This window comes from Tauraco erythrolophus, chromosome 2 (genome assembly GCF_009769465.1).
Source record: "Tauraco erythrolophus isolate bTauEry1 chromosome 2, bTauEry1.pri, whole genome shotgun sequence".
Classification (NCBI taxonomy): Eukaryota; Metazoa; Chordata; class Aves; order Musophagiformes; family Musophagidae; genus Tauraco; species Tauraco erythrolophus.
In genome coordinates, this window is record NC_141466.1 from 86,143,343 (window position 1) to 86,163,732 (window position 20,390).

At 39.2% G+C, this 20,390-nt stretch overlaps 1 protein-coding gene across 1 annotated transcript in view; it reads left to right on the forward strand.

The window, feature by feature from the left end:
• DISC1 (DISC1 scaffold protein) overlaps positions 1–20,390 on the forward strand; it is a 192,140-nt gene that overhangs the window by 144,438 nt on the left and 27,312 nt on the right. The window contains exon 9 of the mRNA XM_086627398.1: positions 247–307. Coding sequence (XP_086483524.1) covers positions 247–307 — 61 coding nt within the window. The remainder of the gene's footprint in view (positions 1–246; positions 308–20,390) is intronic.

A 20,390-nucleotide genomic window follows, 5' to 3' on the forward strand; every position in this document is an offset into this window, starting at 1 on the left:
TTTTCTGGCACAACTGAGAGGTTAATGCATTAATTACTAGATATATTAATGTAATAAACATATAATAGACTTTCAAGAAAAAAGGGAGAAGACACTCGTACAGTAATTCGAATGTGGAAAAGATTAATAGAATTCTCATTTCTAACTGATATATGTAAAATTTGTGGGTAAGAGATGAGTTTGTTTTTAAAAAAATACAGAACTGTACAGTTATACCATTACCTGACTTTGAATTTTATTTTGCAGTGACCAGTGTAAAAGAAAATACTGAAAAGTACATGGAGATACTGGAGGATAAACTACATAGGTAAGGATGATATCGTGGAAACATTTGAAAGCTTAAAAATGCTTTTTAGTGCCTCATTGACATGCATAAGAGTGTCAAGGAAAGTTTTGGAACTTGTATTAGAATAATACCAAAAATAGTTCAAAGCTGGAAATCCGGTAAGTGTTATTGTTAAAACCTGTGTTCACGGCTGTGTTCAGCTGCTTTGCCACCAGCCTGCCAATGGATACAGGTAAAAGGAGGACTCATTGTGTTCTCTAGTGCGTAGGAGTGCTCTGAAGCGGCGTTGGTATGGCCAAAGAAAAGGGAGCACGTGGGGGATTGGTGTGCGTTACTCCAGCTCTGCCAGTAGGTGCTGTAATTGATGGTGTGAGGTCTTGAACACCCAGAAGCCCTGAAGTATTGGGGATGTGACAGCTGGTTGAAAAGTCACCCCTCTGTTCCTATACAAAACCCAACTCTGAGCAGAGCCAAGGGATCCCTTACCAGAATTCTGAGTGTCTTTAACAAGTAATGACTCTTTATATAACAGTTTTGAAAGAATGCCATTTTGGGGGATTGTAGAAAGCAAATAGAAACCAAGACAACAATGGAGATATTTTAAGAACTGAATCCCCATGCAGAATATACTTATTTTTATGCCCTTTTTTTTTGAAAAAAAAAAAGCAACCCACAACAAATGCCAGCATTTAGATTTTAGATTTCCTTGTCTTGTTGTGTGAAGGAGGGTCTAGGTCACCCCTTAAATTTTAGGCTGCTCCCTGAAATATGATTAGCAGATGTTGCAGTGCTGTTGTAATGGAATCTTCTGTGATAGTGGACTTTGTCTTGCACAAGTATATTTATGTTGGAAAAAGCTTTCATAGGCAGTAATTGGAGTTTGTGTTGTAATAAAATGCAATCCACCAAACTAGCACCGCTTCAATTTCTATTACTGAGCAGGTATAATTAACTAACTTGTAACCCTCGTTATCTTTTGTTGTATTGATAAAGAGAGCATTCTAGATCTTTAGATTTGCTCAGTCATACTTTTGAATATAGAAGTATTTAATTTATGTAACTGTGAAGTTTAAAAGTAATTCAGAGCTGAGTGAAAAATGATGGAAACAGACCTCGAAGCTGTGTGACTGCGTCCTGCCTAACTCCCTCCCTTAATAACATTTATACTCCATATACTCCAATTGTAAGTGTAAGACTAGTATTAAGAACTTTCTGTGGGTTGTCTTTTTGAAAACCATACTCTGTTAAAAAATAAAGTATGAAGTATCACAACATGTATTGATGCTTCTAGGCTGTATAGATTTAACTGACATATTGGACTCCCAGAAAGAAATAAATTGGAGAATCTGTATAGACATTTTTCTCCTTCTGAGAATTTACCAAATAGAATTTGCAGTTGTGGTTTGTTTTAATTTATTTATGCCTTTAAAAAAAAAAAAAATAAAATGCTGGCAAGTCTCCACAGAAGCAGTTCTGGTTTTAGCAGATTTAAGAGTTGCCAAATATTGTAATATAATTTGTTGCTTTTGTATGCAAGGCTTGCCTTCCTCAGTACCACAGGACCTGGACCTGTTTCAGTCTAGGTGCTTTATTGCAACTAGACTTCAGGCTTCAAAGTTTTACTGTTGAGAGGAATGTTCTTTCTAGCTTTTGCTGAGGACAGAAATGCGTGAAGTCCAAGTATAATGCTGCAGCCATACTGGTGCACTTCAGAGCTTGCCATCAGCTTCTTTGTCTCTAACAGACTGTTGCGGTGTTGCCAAGCTTCTAAAATTTCCCTTCCTGCCCTTAAGAATTAAAAAAAAAAATCACCAAAAAACCCACCAAAGAAAACCTAACGACAACAAAACTCCCTAAAACTCACCAAATAAACCCAACAAAAAACTCCCTGAAAAATCCCACTGCAGTGCTGGCCAAGCCCCCACATGGCGAAGATTCAGTCCTGAACCAGTGACAGTTTTGCGATATGTACAAATGGTATTTTTCTAAAAATAGTTTATCCCAAGTAATTAAGGGCTAAGAATTTCTTTTAATATTGGTGAAAAATCTGTAATGGTTTTACCAGAAAGAAATCCTTAAGATATTACATCTTTGAAGTCTTTTTGTGTTTATGCCAATAAAGTGGTTATAGATACTTGTTTTTTAAAGGTTCTTTGGACTTCAAGTAATTAACTCCACCTGCTTTACAGCGTGAGTAATTAAAAAAAGTAGGCAAAAGCTCAAGAGGCTTTTTTTTTTTTACCTCTTCCCTCTTAAGGATGTAATGTGAGAGACTGTTTCTGGTTTTTTGGGTCTTCATAGAGATGCTCAGATTCCTCCTTATATATCATAACCTAAAGAAAGGCTCTCTAAGGAAAGTTTAAAGACTGTTTTAAGTTTGCATTGTAGACAGAGGTAAAATTTGTATCTGGCTCATGGATGTACTTTTTTGGATGCCTGTGAAACCAATAGAAGATCAAGTCTGTGCAGCATGAATTAAAATAAGCTTCTAAAGTTTTCTCCAGATGAAACATCATTTTGCTAGGTAATGTTTCAAATAGCGACAACCTGGATTCAAAACCCTTCCATTTAAGATATAGCTTCAAAATAAGGTAGAACTGTTAGAAATGCAGTTTTTGACCACTTTTGTAATAGAACAGAATTAATGAAGAAAACTCAGACCAAAACAGCTTTAATGAAGATTAAAATTTAAAAAGTATCAATTATATAAATTGAATTTTTTTTCCTCTTCTCCTTTCCTCTTTTGTTTATTTTCTTAAAAGAAGTTTGGAATATATTCCCTTTTGACTTTTTTGTTTGTTTGTTTTTGTTGTTCTGTTTTGGTGGGGCAGGGAAGCTAGCTTATTCACTGGAGTGACTTTTTTTTTTTTAAAAAAAAAACATGTAGTACTTTTGACTGCAGCCTACAAAATGCATCTCTTTCCAGGTAGCTTAATAGAATGTTAATATTTGATTAAGAGCAGCGCTCTTTTAATAGCCTTGCACCTGCAGGAAAAAAGAAGGGAAACTAGGCATTGATAAAAAAGGAAATATGTTCAGTATCTAATAATTTCATGCCAAAGAAGGCTAACCACCCATTAAGTATACAGATTACTTGACATTGTTTTTTCCTTTTAAAATATAGCTTGTGTTCTGAGCAGTGGATTGCCAGTTGTTGAGGACAGTATCCCAAGAAAAGATAACGATGTTTAATAATCCTGCAGGCTTCCTCTTTTTACAGTCAACAGTCTACATGAAGCTACTCCTAGGGTTTGTACATTAAATCACTAGCTGCTCTTTTGAAATGTAAATACCATTGCCATCTCTTCCATGGTAGACCTTGCAAATCACTTACCTTTTGTTAGTAAACAGGAAATGTGCAAAAGTGTTCAGAGTTAGGATAATGAAACTGTGTTCAGTGAAGACAACTGTCTGTATGAATATCTGAAGTGCAAGAAGTTTTGGTTAGATAACTTCAGCTCATCACTTGAGCCATTTAAGAGGGATTGTACAGGAGAAGTTTACTATAGTTGTCTGATCTAGCTTGTCAAAAGTCAGCTGAGCATCTTCTTGTGGGACCCTTGTTCTTCCACAGAAAGTGTATTTCTTCATCTCATTTCTTTCCACTTGAAGCTAAGGCTCTGCTGAGGCTTTATGTCATTACCATGACTAAAGCAGGCTTCAACAATCCAACTATTTCAGGAACCACCAAGTTCTGCCATAAGTGGGCTTAAGTCATGTAATGGTTGAGGGTCATGAATTGAGCCCAGGAAAGCGCACTATAAAGCCATAAGAGCAGAATATTTGGGTTGGGATTTTGTGCTTAAATGGTGTCTCCTAAATTCTTAAATAAAAGTGGCCAGATTTTGCAAAATGTATGGGGTACCCATAAACGCCTTTGAAATCAGTGGAAATGGAGAGAGAGTACCAAGTTACCTTTGTTTAGGTACTTAGATGTGGGAATCCAAGTCTAGACTTCGGGTTTGTAAATATTCACTTGTTTTTGAAGATAACAAAAAAATCACTTGCCTTTTAAATGAGTAAGCAACCTTGATATGTGTTTCTGCATGAAGTCATCATCTGAGTTATTTGCTAGCTTTTACGTATGTCGATGAAAGTTATGCCATGTGAGCAATTGTGTGTCTGTTGCATTTTGAGTTATTTGCTAGCTCCTACATGTCTCAATGAAAGTTATGCAACTTGAGTAATTGTGTGTCTGTTGCATTTTATGTACATCTTGTATCTCCTTGTGACCCTTCTCTGGATCCTCTCCAGCATGTCCACATCTGTTTTGTACAGAAGGGACAAAAATGGAACACAGTATTCCAGATGGGACCTGACAAGCGCTGAGTGGTGTGGGGTAATGACTTCTGTATCTCTACTGGTGATGCCCTTGTTGATGCAACCCAGCATCCTGTTGGTTTTCTTTGCTGCAGCAGCACACCGCTCACTCATATTGAGCTGCTTGTCCACCAAGACCCCATGGTCCCTTTCCACAGAGCTGCTTCCTAGCCATGTAGATCCCTGCCTGTGCTGCTCTCCTGGATTACGTTTTCCCAGGTGCAAGACCTTACGCTTGTGCTTATTGAACTTCATAAGGTTCTTGTTAGCTGTTGTGGTTTAGCCCAGCCAGCAACTAAACACCACACAGCCACTTGCTCACCCTCCTCCACCGCTGGGGAATGGGGAAGAGAATTAAAGGAGAAAAGGGAAGGAGACTTGTGGGTTGAGATAAGAACAATTTAATAATAATGTTATAAAATTAAAAGTAATCATGTTAATAGTAATATATGAACATGTCTGTATAATGACAATAACATATACAAACAAGTGATGCACAGTGTAATTGCTCACCATCCGGTGACCAACGCCCATCTCATCCCAGCAAATGATCCTGAAACAGATAAGTCTCACCAAACCCACTCTTCCAGCCTATCTAGGTCTTCCTGCAGGGTGGCTCTCCCTTCTGAAGCATCCGCTTCCCTGCTCAGTTTTGTATCATCAGCAAACTTCATCAGGATACACTTGATCTCATCATCCATACTTCTAAAGGTATTAAACAGTGTTGAGCCCAATATCAGTCCCTGGAGACCCTACTTGTGACAGGTTGCCAGTTTGAAAAGGAGCTGTTTATCACCACCTGTCAGCCAGTTCCCCACCCACTGCACAGACCTCTTGTTGACACCATAACCACTTGTTGACACCATAACGCATGAGTTTCTCTAGGAGGAGACTGTGGGAAACCGTATCAAAAGCCTTGGAGAAATCCAGGTAGACAATGTCCACCACTCACCCTACATCAACTGAGCAGGTTACTTTGTCATAGAAAGCGATCAGATTTAGGATGAAATAACAATGCTTTTATTTTTCAAGCGTCCATCTGGTAGATATCTATAGAAACATATTTGGAGTACATTTCCCTTGTGAAACTTAGTAGAAACTGATAATCTGTGAAAGTTTGCAGTCTTAAGCAGATGGAGTAAATGTGGTGGAATTGTTAGAAGAGTCAACGGAAGATTTCTTTTTTGTATGCTGTGAATGATTTGACATTTGCCCTAAGAACTGAGTTTTCTGGCGTACCAAATATTTCCTGAATTGCATTGCATGTTAACATGAAAGTTATGCCGGAACCATAGCTTGAGCAATTAATGATAGATACGATATGCAATGAAGGAGCATCTCACAAGTGAAAATACATCTTGAGGGGGAGGCAGGCAGAGAACAAATAAATCATAAGGAGAAACCAAAGATCTTGGAACCATCATTCATCCTTCTGCATGCACTCAGAATGTAAGAGCCAGACCTGTCATAGAGAATTGAACCCCGAAGCAGCAGAAACCCCAGAAGGAACTGCCTTCATCACTAATTAAACAATCAGGCATTTAATCTCAAGACTGTAGTGGTTTTCTGCAGTGAGGTGAGGTTGAAGAGCAGCCTGTGGTACCAAGCCTACAAGTACCAGCTTGCAAATATTGAGCATTTTAATGACAAAGTCCCTCTGTGGCCATCTACAGACTCTGTAAGGATAAGATTTCATCTTGGGCTGTTTGTGTCCTGTATGTCATTGTGTAGAAAGCCTGGTGTCTGTTAGAGGAGAGCTGCTGTGCTGAGGCTGCTGAGTAGGGCTTTCCAAAAGATTTTCCCCCTTGTATACACAGCAGCGCAGGCATGCTTGGGAGTGTCAGATGGCCTGTGGTAATTCTGCGTAACCTGTGACCCGCCTCAGTCACACTGGGGGCCGTTTCAGCTGCTGGTAGTGTCTTAGGAGTGCACAGATAGGACTGAAATGCCATCTTTGCCTACCTCCCCCCAAGACTATGTGCTTTCTACTGTGCTTCCAAGAGAGCACACAGCCCCGTCCTTTTCTAGATAATGATCTGATCTTATTTTGCTTACCACCAGTTCTGCTGCAGGAGTGTTAAATGCAGGTCAGACAAAATACTAGATCCTTCTAGTGACTCATTTAGTCCTTTTCTTCTTCCCAGCTGGTCTAAGTCATACACAGCTGTGAGAACATTAGTGCTGAAATTGTGAGCAGCAGACACTTCGTATGCGGTGATGCATTCCTTTATATCTCATGGCCCACATGGTGATGGCTTCTAAATCCCTTATCATAACTGCCTCAGGCTGGAAGCAATTTTTTTGTACCAGCTGATGCAAAGATGACATTTCTTGAGCTGAGGGAATTTAATGTGATTGTACTGTTCTCCAGGCCTCAAAAGATTATGCTGTGACTTCCATTCATCACAAAACCGGGGCTGTTTAGTTGCATTTTCTAATTCCCAGATAGGAATCATGAAATTAGTTTGGGGGAATAATATTGTTCAAGAATAACTGGTGACAATTACACAAAGGTGTTTTATTGAGCTATTTTCTATGTTATTCTGCAAGAATGGGAAAACGAATAAATATGCCTGCTAGTAATGTAATATTGCAATGATTGTGCTGTGCCATTGTTGAATGATACAGCACCTGGTAACTTTGCAAATGTATGCAAAACCTTTCTTCTTTAATTGACTGCCTTTCGCTATTTGTCTTGGTTCATTTTCTGTTCAACAATGTTTTTTTTTGTGTTAAATGGTGGCTTTTTTTCAACTCATGAATGCACAGTGCAGGAAATGTAATGGAGTCTTACTCTGATGTAAGGTGTGCTCATCTGCTCAACTCCTTGTTCTTTGAAGTGTGAAGACGATTGTGTGTGTTTAGGACAACTTATATTTACTGAAGAAGCAGAAGTTGAGCCCAAGGTGTGTTTTACCTGATCTCATACGTCTGTGATTATTTAATTTTCTTTAAGGGTTTCAATCAAACATCACATGACTAGTTCAGAACAAATGTGGCTGCAAACTGGTTGCTCAGGCTGCTAGTGCATGCGTGCATTCTGCATTGGAAATTTGTGGTTTTCTCACGCAGGCAGCGTTTTTAATGCATTTGAATGTGTAGTCTTCACTGAGCTCTACTCCTTCAGGCTGAACCTCCAATGTCCTGAGAGTTCCATGCCATAGGACAAGTTAGGATTAATTGCCACTACATCACGTTCCAGTTTACTTGAAAATGAACAGTCTTAAAATAGTTATTCTCTTTCCCTACTATTTGTCCTGTTACTTTACATACCATGTGTCTCGGGTATCCTTTATAGCATACTAAGTTTCAGAAACGTTGTCAGGAGCACAGCTAGGTATGAATGCTCTCAATAGCACAGCACACTGAAGGGATGGTCTTAAAGCTTGTCTAGGATGGTCTCAGAGCACATCAAAAGGTCTGAACATCCTTGTTAGATTCCTTTCTGTTCCTATCTGTATGGGATGGGTTTTTTTTGTGGTGGTGTTTTTTTTTTTGGGGGGGGGGGGGGGTATAACTGATTTTATAAGAGTAGTTTCCCAAAATGTGCTGTTTGCCTGTGACCTCAAGCTGTTGCTTATGAGTAATCCTTATCTTCCTGAAAAAGCATCCTTGGATGTCAGTGTAATCGCTTGTGTTGCCTGCCCTTGCAACGAAGTGCTGCAGGACTAGTCCCTGTGTGATTATTTCAAATACTCAAAATTGGAAATATGGTTAAAAGTTGATGCCTGTGAAAGTGAATATGGTAAATAACTTAAAAGATTCACAAAACTGGAAGGATTTTTTCTGTGACATCTGAAGACATTCTGCCTCAACTGTGGTGTGCTGTTCTTTGAAGTAAAACAGTCTCTTTTGACCATATTGTGTAGTTTTACCATACTGATGGCTTCCCCAAAACCTTTCAACCACCACCACTGATGAAAAACCTGTCTGGATTCAGTAATGTTGAAAAAGAATTGCCATGTCACTAAACCCATATGCGGGGTGATCAAAGACTTGACATTGGAGAATCAATTCTCCTTGTTGTGAACAATACATTCACTTTGTTGCAGTTACCTTATTCTTCAGTCTACGTGAGGCACAGTCATGAAAACAAGACTATTGTTTCTTAGACTCGTGTTTTCCCGATACTCTTCCATCCTGAAAACAGCAACTTATGTCATAGCACTTACATTGCTGGGGAAAGGTTATGATATCATGAATTGCAGGATTATCACTTCAGCTGTGTAACTGGTAACAAGAACATAAGAACTTGTGAATAAAAATAGCATTTTAAGTAGATTTCTATAGGGGAGGGAAAAATTGGCAAAACCAGCGTGTATATGCAGAATTGCTCCCACTTGGTACTCAGAAACAGTATTCAAGCTTTTTTACTATCCCACTGATCTTTTGTTTTGGTACTATTGTAGTGAGGGAAAGTTCACTTGCCCAAAATATTCATGAATGAAAGGAGCTGTGAGTAATGAAAAGCAAACTGTTCAGTGTGCTAGTTAATAAATTACAGGTGATTTTTTTGGTTGCTGTATTGACCCAGTCTTATTTGGGAGATACGTCTCTTTTTTATAATAGTTTTGGAAACTTAATTTTCACAATGTTAAATCTAATTAACAAAGAAGAAAAACTTAAGTATCCTTTCTTACTCAATTTCTTTTTTTCCTCTGCTTTAAATGTTTGCGTGCTCTTGTTTGCTATTCTTTAATTGCCCTGTCTTGAAGTTAGCGTTCTTAGAGGGCTTTCTGATTCTCCTCCTGGTCTTTCCTTTGTTGTGACTTCTCTATCTCCCTTCTTTCCTTCTCTTGTCTCATTTCCACTTTGTAAATTTTATTCTTGCCTTCTCTTGTTTCCAATTTTGTTCCTTAACACACCTATTAGTGTGTCTCCTCTTTGTGTATCGTGGGGCATGGGAGCAGTTGGGTAGTAGGAACATAAGAAAGCACTTGATTCACAGAAAACCTATTCTCACCTTTAAAACACAGCAGATTCTTTTTCAAGATATTTTAGACTGCATGACCACAGTGCAGGTTCTCATTAAATGTTCCTATTGTCTTCACAATCACTGCAAATATATTTGAAAATGTCTGCAATGTCCTGACAGAGTACAGTATCCTGGAAGCTTTTAGTAAATTTAAATTTACATAATCTCACAAGAAATTTGATGGTATTGCTTCATGGAAATGGATTAGCCTAGATTAACTGAGCCTCGAGGAAAGGGAAGAACCTTTGCTGTTCCTTTTGTTTCTGGATGTGGAAAGTGTAACTGATGCCCACAGAGTGTGGAAACTGAAATAATCTCTCTGGAAGCGCAGCAGATGAGTTTGTAATCATGTCTCTGCAGCATAATGCGCATTTCATCTTCGGGGTGATCTTGTGCCATGTGCTAGTGGACATCCCTTGATAGACAAATTCATGTCTCGTGCCAGGATGCAGCTCCTGATTCCCAACTTGTTTGTGTCTTTCAGCACTGGCAGAACTAATATTTATACCAATCTGTAGATGAAATGCACATTGCATGAGCATTAAAAATGAAGGAGGGCAAAGAATGCAATCTGCTTCTTCCACCAAGTAACAAAATATTTTTTTAAAAAAACAAAACACCCCATTGCTTCTGTTTGTGACCTCCACAAAGTAGGAGATAATTGCATTGATGGAACCCACCATGTCTTTTGTGGCAGTAGCAAGGATCTTCTGAGTGTGCAGTGATAAAATGAATGCTTGCTGCAAGGGGAGGACGACTTTGGTTTAATTCCTGAGGAACTATCTGCTGGCTGAAGGTGTGGAGGGAGATTTTTGCAGAAATGGAGGGATGTGATGGTGAGGCTTTTAGGTGCAGCAGTTGTCTGGGAGAAGAGGACATAACACAAAAATTTACTTTTCTACTCTAAGTCCTAGTAGAGAGTTAGTATTGCACTAATGTATATTTGGTATATACTGTGCCCTGAACGTTTTTCAATGAGTGTTTAACTTCTATATGAGATGGTAAAAAGTGAAGAAGGGCACAAGAATTATAAGCTTAGCAATCGTTGTTGTCTTTTTTTCCTTTTTGGTGTTTTGCCTGTTCAGGTTTGCTGGGTCACAAATACTGATTTCTTTTTTTCCATTTTAATTGGGAGGAGCGGGAACTGTGGCACATGACTGTACTGTTTTATGAGAAGTAGGGGAAAGCTCTGTTCTTTTTAATCTCAGCATTAAAACTAGATCTTTTTAGAACAAAAAAAAAAAAAAAAAGGAGGTCAGATTTGGGGCCAGTTTCCAGTGTCTCTCAAAGCTTTACAAAAAGCAAAGCACATGGTCACACAGCCTTTAGTAACTGTCTCTTCATATTAATTCAGGTTTCGTCCAGGCTAGAGCTTTTTCGAAGTTACTGAATTAACTTCACTAGTTAGTGTGCAGCATTGGCAAAGACAAGGTGACAGGGGATTTTGCCACTTATTCATGGAAAAGCTTGCCCCCCTCCCCCTTTTCCCTCCAGGCTCTTTATCTTCCATTCATTTTATACTTAGCATAGCAAAAATCATCAGAGGGCAAGCCTGGGTCTCCCCTTCTAAAAACAGAAAATACTGCCCTTGCTTAGAAAGAAAATGCGCTGAAAGTTCACAGCCTCTCTAGTTGGTTAGCAATTATGTATTTTGTTAGGATCTTTTCTAATTTTATATGCCTTTTTCTTATGCTGCGTTGTTCTGGTGCTGGTCAGTCATGCCTGCAGAGCTAGATTCAACCCTTTGCTAAAACTCATTAATGTCACTGTAGTCCTCTCCACTGCACACTCTTGCCTTATCAAGAATAAGCAATTCTACATCACTTTGCTGCTTTGGTGTGCTGAAATTTCCTTATTTGGGAGCAGAAGTAATGCTTATTATTTTTTTTCCAATCACTTGTGCTCATCCCTGTTTTCTCATCTCTTTCTATTTGATTGAATTTCATGAATTTTATTAAGAGTTTGAAATTCATATTAACCGTTTTTTTGTTTGTTATCAGTGATTACAGATTGTGAATGTGGAGACAACCCCATCTTGTGAATGGTGAATGTCTAACATGACTGACATCAGTCATACTGGCTTCCGTTTCCCTGAGAGTGGGTTGTGTGGCTTTTTGACCTGGAAGCCTGTACAATTTTTCTTGTACATGTCTATGCTAAAGTATGTGTGCATTAATGAAGGGAAGTTTGATACAATGAGCTTTGGTGATTTGCTTTTAATAGTTTTCCATTTCCTATGCAAAAGTACTTTGGCTGTGAGATATTTCTATTTCACAGCTCCATTGTGCTTCAGAAAGAGTGTTCAGCCACTGACCTCATCCTAGGATTTTCAGGCGATGTCTGAAGATAAGGTCAAAGACCGTCAACATGAGGATGTATTTGCAATGTGTGCTATAGCTGCTGAGGAGTTACCTCTGGATACTCTGTCAAGCTAAAGGATAGTGCTTTCATCATCCCATCCAGATAATAGATAATAGAGAAAAGGTGCAACAGGAGGTGCTAGCGTTATTTGCAGATGTTTAGTAAGAGTATAGTGTCAGGTGAGAGGCATTCTAGAAATTAGGGAGTTTGAAAAATTGATAAAAAAGCATTCACTTCAGCAGCAGACCGTTTCCAGGAATTTCGTGGGACTTTTCCCAGTCTTTTCATTTTACTGAGAAAAAGGTGATTGCATCATGGCTGTAAACTCTTCAAAGTGCTTCCCTTTGCCCATTGGCATCACCCACGCCATGCCTAGCTCTGCCCTGCTGTTGTCTTCTCTGTGAGCTGATTTCATGCAAACCTCAACCTATCTTAGTTGTGGAGATACAACTATGTGAGGGGAGGGAGGGATGCACAAAGCTGTTTGTCACCTCTGTGTCTGTGGCATTAAGCTGCTTCTCTCTTACCATGTCCCCTTAGTGGCTGCCTGTAGGTGAATATACATAGTGAGAAAGACCTGATCACTTCTGAACTTCACAAGAAAATTGTTCAGAGGTGGACATGTATTTTTCTACTGCTACTGTTTTTGAGTGCATCCCTGAAGACAAGACTTGAAACCAGTTTATGCATTTCTCAGAATCTTTGTCAACTCTCTTGAGCAGAATTGCAATCAACAGTAGTAATGAGTGTAGAACAATCAAGGAAGAAGATAGATGTCTGACATCATCTGCCTGCTGTCCAACAGTGCTGCTAAATCCTCCTGGGTTTGGTCAATGCTTTGCATAAAGTTCTGACTGGCCAATTAGATACAAGCATCAAGATAATTAAATACACAGAAAATAAAGTATCACCACCTGCATAGTATGAGTACCAAGATGTAGGATAGTTCTGTCTTGCATGCAACTGGGACAGTCTTTCCCACTAGCATTTGGAAATATTCATTACTTACTCACTGCTGGAAATGTACTCTGCCAGTTTGGGAAGATGTGCAGGCTCCAGCAATTTAAAGTCTACTTTGAGCAGCAGTGCAGGGGTTGTTGTAGCTAACAGGGTCCAACCAGGGAGGATGTGCAGATCCTGCCCTTTCTCTTTTGCTCTTTTTGAGCCAGAACAGGATTTGGCTCCTGACCTTATTTGACCCTGCAGCTAAAGCAGGTCATGTTGTGCCCTCGGATGTTTCAGAGGAACTCCGTCAGCACGCTGCTATTGACATCAGTATTTGGCCAACACTCATTTTTCCAGGTGTGCCTTCCTGGTTACAGAGGTTGAATTTCAAGGTACATTCCCACACGATGACAAAATATCATCTCTCCCAGTTCCATCTTTTCTAAAAGGGCATTTCTTTGTCCTGTTGTTTTTAATCATTGTGTATGCCTAATTCCTACTCAGTCAGTAGCATACGGGATGATTCACATTCCCAAATTCACTTGACACTGAAAGTCTAAATCTGTTATCCTTTCGGAGAGGGGAATGTATTATAAACTGTTGAATTTTATACTGAATAGGAGAATTGTAAATTCCTTCTATATGCTTCCTAATGCTTGTAGTCAGAGACTGTAATAAACAATAAGAGATCAGGCTCTTTATTCTAATTGCTTTGTGATAAGAATGCATTCTTCTCTTGGTATAAATAGCCATTGCTGCTATAGCAGCAGTACGGATTTGTGGCAGCTGACAATGTGGCCTCAATGCAAACGCTGTGCTTTCTTCCTGTGGCATACTTTTGGAAACAAACGTATTTCCTTGGATTAGAACTGGTTGTGACTTTGAAAGCTGCTGAATTGCTTCAGTTTCAGTGGAAGTCACTAGAATCATAGAATGGTTAGGGTTGGAAGGGACCTCAAAGATCATCTAGTTCCAACCCCCCTGCCATGGGCAGGGTCACCCTCCACTACACCAGGTTGCCCAAAGCCTCATCTAACCTGGCCTTGAACACTTCCAGGGATGGGGCATCCACAACTTCTCTGGGCAACCTGTTCCACTGCCTCACCACCCTCAATGTAAAAAATTTCTTCCTTATATCTGATCTAAATCTGCCCTCTTTCAGTTTAAATCCATTGCCTTTGTGGGGTTCAAGCTCATGAAAATATTTAGGCTTTTGGAGCAGCTCAACTGTTTGAACAGAGCTTAGATGAATACGTAGATTCTGAGATGCATGCTTTCCAAAATCAGGGCCTAATTCATGCCTCTACTTTAAATCTGATTTGGGATCAAATATTGAACGGTGCAGAAAAATTCTCATTCCAACAATTCCTATCCAGTAAAAAAAACCACCCTCAACCCGACTGTTTAATGAGATTGTGGGGGTTTGCTCTTACTGCAGGAGCCAAAGGCAAGCAGGATGCAGACTGAGTTATCAGAGTTAGTACTAAACTTGAAGGTGCTTTATCGGATTATGAATGAGGTGAATGATAAACTAGGGTTGAGAAGCTGGCTTTATGTGGACTGCTTAATAAGAAGAATTCCCTGGTAGCTTTCTCCTCATCTGTCAAAGTTAAGTTTTTCACTCTTAGAATAGATTATTTATAATAGATGTTTCAGTGGAGGTAGGGGCAGAGGACTGTTACTCTATTCCTTTTTATAAAGAGAAATAAATAGCCCTGAAAGCAGGTAGTAAATTTTTACATTATAGATTAGGTAATATAGTAAAAATAAACTGTACAGTAAATGTAGAGACAAAATTGAGTAGTAAATTCTTACTACAAGGTGCCTTCCTTTTTCCCTTGTAAATTACTTAATTTCCTGCATTCAACATATCAGTCCCATTCCTGCATCCACCTTACATTAAGAATCAAAGTGAAAACCATCAACTGCAGCAGTCTTTCATTTTGTGTTTCCAGTGGAGATAATTTAAGTATAACGTAGTGACATTGAATATTGATAGAAAAATGACAGGCCATGATTAAAGTTTTGTGCTGGGTAAAATAAATCGCTGGAGGATTGAAGAGAAAATGACAAAAATATTGTTCATTTTTGTGTGGTATCTTGTTTTTTAATAACATTAATCAAATATCTATTATTGGTTTTAAGCACTAGAAAAATTGTTCTTCCTCCTTGTTTTGAACAGGCCTTTAAGGAAAGAAAAAGCAGACATAAAATACGTACATTTCACATAAAATACTAGGTAGTAGTCCTGTCCTTAAGATGCTGATAATCAAGTTTTTTTTTCTATGGGCAAGGGAAAGATGTCATGATTCTTAGCAGATTGTTCTTAGATTTCAGTTTCAATTCTAATCCCTCAGTATCCTGGATGCAGTAGGTAATATTTTACTGAGTGGAAGAATTTGTGGGTAATGAGTGTAGATGATAGGCTTAATTTTTTTTGAACATTCGAGAGAAAACACAATCAGAAATTGATGTTTTTCTGTTTACTGAGATCACTGTGAGGTGCCATGCATTTTAACATTAATGTTATTTCTTATTTGTTGTTAGCCTCTTTCTGTGAAAAATTCTGAATGTCTTAATGGGAAGGAATTTTTAAAGAAGCATTTCATGAAGTCAGTTCAAGCTAATGGCATTTGAAAGGTCTTAGAAAATTCCTTAGGAATATTGGAATCCATCATTATAGAATGCATTTATCTATTTTTTCTTAATTTTGCAATTTGTAGAATTGGTGGTGTAACCTCATTATGCATATGTCCAAAATGCCCAAAACTATTTTAAAATATTTATGTAAGAATGTAATGACTCTTCCTGTGAGAAACATTTTGACGCATTACCTATAATTTAGACTTTCTTGTGGGGTGGAGGGGGAGGGCAGGGAGAGAACGGAATTTATGGGAGAGGGTGCAACTTATGTCTGGTTCATCACTTTGTTAACATACAGTTACTGCTGTGAAACATAATGCTTCATTAAATCAAAATCTATGGAACTGGAGAGAAAAACAGAATTCTGGAAGGAGATCAGATATGCTGATCCCACTTGCAGTTGGTCCTGAGCAGTGGTTTGCTTCCAGCCCTCCCTTCTAATGCACGCTTTGTCTTGCCTTCTGTACTAAAGGCTATGTTCTCAACAATGTATCTTAGCTGCTGATAGAAATCATTCAACTACAAATCCAAAGCAGGAACCTACCTAGCTCACAGCTCCTTTGTTTACTCTGCTTTGGTGATTTGGTATGCGCATTTGAAAACTGTCCCTCATTTTGTGGCACTGTGAAATATATAATAGTTACATGGTACATTGATTTTGCTTCAATGTCAGTACCATTATGTTAAAAGGAAAGTATTTATACAGGTTAAAAAGGCTCATTTGCTTCATATGTGTACATCTTCACATACTATGAAGTCCTTCCCATGAGGATAAAACAATAGAATTAAAATTGTTTACAAATAGAACATAAACATAACATGTAATTTAGATGGTCTCAGCTAGTTAATTTTATAGTGCAGCATATCCTTATTCTGTGCATGGTCTTTCATGAAATCTTCATCTAAAGACGCTACATGGAGCTACCACAAGTGATGAAATTACAGTGTTACCTGTTAGGTGACAGCATGGGGAGGGAGAAATAGAGGCAGGGAAGAAAAGAGTTAAGTTTTCAACTGAAAGGAGTATAAAGACCTGTGGAGGTGCTCCCTTTGGCCAGACCTACAGAAATACACTGTCTCTGGAGTGAAAGTTCAGGTAGGGGCAAGGAGAGATGTGAAGGAAGCAAGGTCCGTGCAGCAGGCTGCAGCAGTCTGAGGGAGATTGTACAGTGTTGGAGTGGTTGCGTTCCAGCATGGCATTTTTCCTTCCAGAGTGGTTTTGTTACACTTCAGTTCCATTCTGTAAGTGTTTTTTATACTGGGCCTAGGGTGTCTACAGTGTTGAATATCCGAGACGAGCAGGTGTCTGCTCGTATTTGGGGTTCTCCACTAGGACTCGTCTGAAACTTAGTGAATGTGGGCAAGGAGGGAATTGAACTGTTGCTCTTCTTTTTGCTCACAGAGCCAAGAAGTGATAGCTCCTAATCCCAGCACAACTTAAAAGACTGTGGTGGGTGTTCCCTAGCAATATTGTAGAGGTTAGATCACTCAGCAAAGACACAGGAGACCTAGCTCCACTCTGCCTACTGCATCTCTAGGTGTACTCTGCCCTGCTACATCCCTGAGGAGAGGGGAATGCCATAGCCACCACATTGAGGGCTGGTCTGGTCTGAGGGCTCTGCTCACCTGTTTCCTCAAATCTGTCCCTTTCTGCACATTTGCCTCTGCTGTAGAAAGCAAAGCCACTGCTATCACTCATTCTTACAGTTGCATGAAAGTAGTGTCCACATCGTTGTGCTACACTGTCATGTCCTGCCTGGGCCTGCTGAATGTCTTTTGGATAGGGTGGTTGCTGTTGTGCAGAGGACTTGTCTGTGGCTCATAAGGTTTAGATATGAGAAGAGTCAGCCCAGAGCAAAATTTGTAGATATTGAAGATGTAAGAGTCTAGGAGGTAGATAGGGATTGTGAGGGAGGATTGCTTTCTGGGGCTCTTGTGGTTCTGGTCCAGAGTATTCTCCAGTAGGTCAAACATCACATTTAAAGAGTGCCAGCTACTTGCTGTTTTCTAGATATCATTGTATTTTTTATAAGGGAGAAGGCAAGGTCAGAGAGGTAATTTGCTTGTGCCAGAGAAAAGTACTGCAAGCTTCAGACTTTGCCTCAGAGTTCTAGCTAGTCTTCAAGGAAGGTGTTTGAGCAGGCTGTCCATCTGAGAGGAGAGTGTGGAGTCTCCTGGCCTTCTGGGAGTTAGTCTTGTTTTTATATGGAGAAGTGCAACTAGTGCTGAACAGAAAACAATTGTTGTCAGTAAGCTTTGAAATAAGGGAGTAGAAAGAATGTCTCCTGCGTTGGGGAACAACCACGTGATTGGAAAAATATGAAGTCAGTTAATGAGATTTTCAGCTCCTGAGGAGATTGGAGAGGAGAGACACAATGCAAGGAATGGAATTGTGAAATTGAGATTGTGTGAAGGGGTTTATAGGATTAGGGAGACTTGCAGCAAGAAAGAAATTTGATTTCAGATGTTTCGAAAAGGAGACTTTCTAGTGTGCGGACCAAGGAAGAACAAAGTTTTACTATTCAGGCAGAGTCCAGGTTTTCTTTGTCCCTTTTCCTGCACCTTCTCCTCTCTTTTATGCTCATCAGCTGAGGGCTGTGATCTGATGAGCCCTAGCTGTACCTTCTCCCTTATCAGTTTGCTGTTGCACACTAGCCAAATGGGGAAAAGAGGGTTAGGTGTCTCCCTCTCTTTAGAGCCTCATGTGACCTACTGATAGGAACATTGCAGTCCTTGGTTTGTTCAGTGGATTGGTTATAGGCATCTTAAAATCTAATAGCCAAGGTTAAAGGTCAAGAACTGATCAGGCCAGAAAACTTTTTTTTATGAAGAGGAGAAGCAAAACACATTCACGACGTAGTAAATACTTGTTAAATATAAGACGGGCTATTGAAGCATGATTATGAATTAATATGATAAACCAAATCAGAGGGGTGGACTTCTGCTAGCAGTAAAGCAATATGGTTGCCTGCCTTCCTCTAAGTATTATTACTTCATACTTTCTTTTACTGGCCTCCTTTGTTCACTGCTGTTGCCTTAAGAAAAGGCAACAAAAGACATAACTAAATGTAGACTAAGAGCAGCTAGTTCCTTCCCTGTGGTGCAAAATATAAATAGAAGCAAGTGACCAAAATATAGAGAAACTTTCCCTAGTTTGTACAATGGATCAATAAAGAATGAGAATATAGAGCAAAGTCTTTTGATTCTCATTGCCATTTTCTGCAAGCCTCAAAACTTTCCAATCATTTTAATCATCATAATGAAAATTCCTGTTGTTTCTGCCAGGCTATTTTTGTTGCGTTTTGCTTGCTTTCTTGTCAGGGAAAACTGCTTTTAGGGTCAGTGAATGCAATGTTAACATGTGTGCCGGGTACTGGGAAAGGTAAGTACGTGCTTTCCTGAATCTGCACCTTAGTGTGGCACACCTATTAGAAGGAAGTTGTCTGGAGTATTTCTTCTTAGTGACAGTTAATCTCCCTTCATAAATTAGCTTTTGTTTATGCAGTTTCTAAACAGATATCTTCCTATGTAGCCTTTTATCTTCAGTTTCACTCTTGGTTTTCAAAATGTTGCTTCTTACAGGGATTTCCCTTAAACTAATCAACATCTGCTATCAACGCACAGTGTTGACCTCAGGGTGTTATAAACCACTTTTAACAAGTCCACGCACCAAGGGGCATTCCTAAGAACTAGAGATGATGAGATTAACGAGTAGAGACATCTCCATGTGTTGATTCCGATTTGCTTTTGAGGAGATTTTGGGGGACTTTGCTTTGTTTCTTTTGTTGTTGTTGTTTGTTTGTTTGTTTTTAAATAGGGTTTAATGTAAAATCTTTTGGCTATTTTTACATGCACATGTTTTTGTTTAGGCTATAATGTTCAGGAACTGAATGTGCCTTTTTTATGTATGCAGAGCCCTCAATAGGAAAGTTGTGTTCTTGTAGTTACAGTTAGCACTATAAATAGCTTTAGACTATTGTTATGCTGAGAGCCACATAGAGAGCCCCCATTGATATCTCTGGGAATGTCGTGAAAAGACAGAGGAGCAATGTTCTTTGGACTTCAAGGGAGAGAGAGAATCTTGCTGGATATGACTGTTGACACAAATTTCACCCGATGTTATGTGCAGATTGAAGATATCCTCTATTTTCCTTGTACCCTCTGGTCTCCGGTCTTATGTCCTAGAAAACTACTTCAGACTTGGTAAAGGCATCTGCATTTATAATTTCAGTTGCCACTTTATGAAGAGAACTCAAGGATAAACCTCTCTGTTCCACATTCATTTCCTCCTGTCCATAAACAGCTCTGGTTCTCTGACAGCTCTTTCATCATCATCAACTTGACCTAATCCAGAATTCTCCCTGCTGTGTCCTTTTGTGTTGCTGTGGATATCTCAGCCATTCTTCAAGTCAACTTAGGCCTGCTCTTGTAGATTCTTTCTGCATAGAATCCTTGAGAATAAGACCTGTCCCAGCTATTCATCCAGCTAAAAAACTACGCAGGTTGAGTCTTGCATCTCACTTACTTCAACATCTGTTTCCCTGATCGTGACTTGACAAAAGCAGTCTTGCCCTACCTTCATCCATTCAAAATGCTGTTGCCACTGCAATTACTGTTCTTTCTCTTTTTTTTTTTTTCAAATTACTTATTTTAATTCTGTGTTTCAGATCATTTCACTTTGCTTTTCTCCATTGGTTACTTCTGTCTTGTCACATCAAACATAACTACTGGCCTTCAGCGTCAAGGCTGCTCACAATCTTCTACCACCTAATCAGTCTTTTTTTTTTTTTTTTCATATCAAAAGACTGACTTCCATTTACCAAAGTTAAACCACATTGGTATCAATCACTGTCCCGTTCC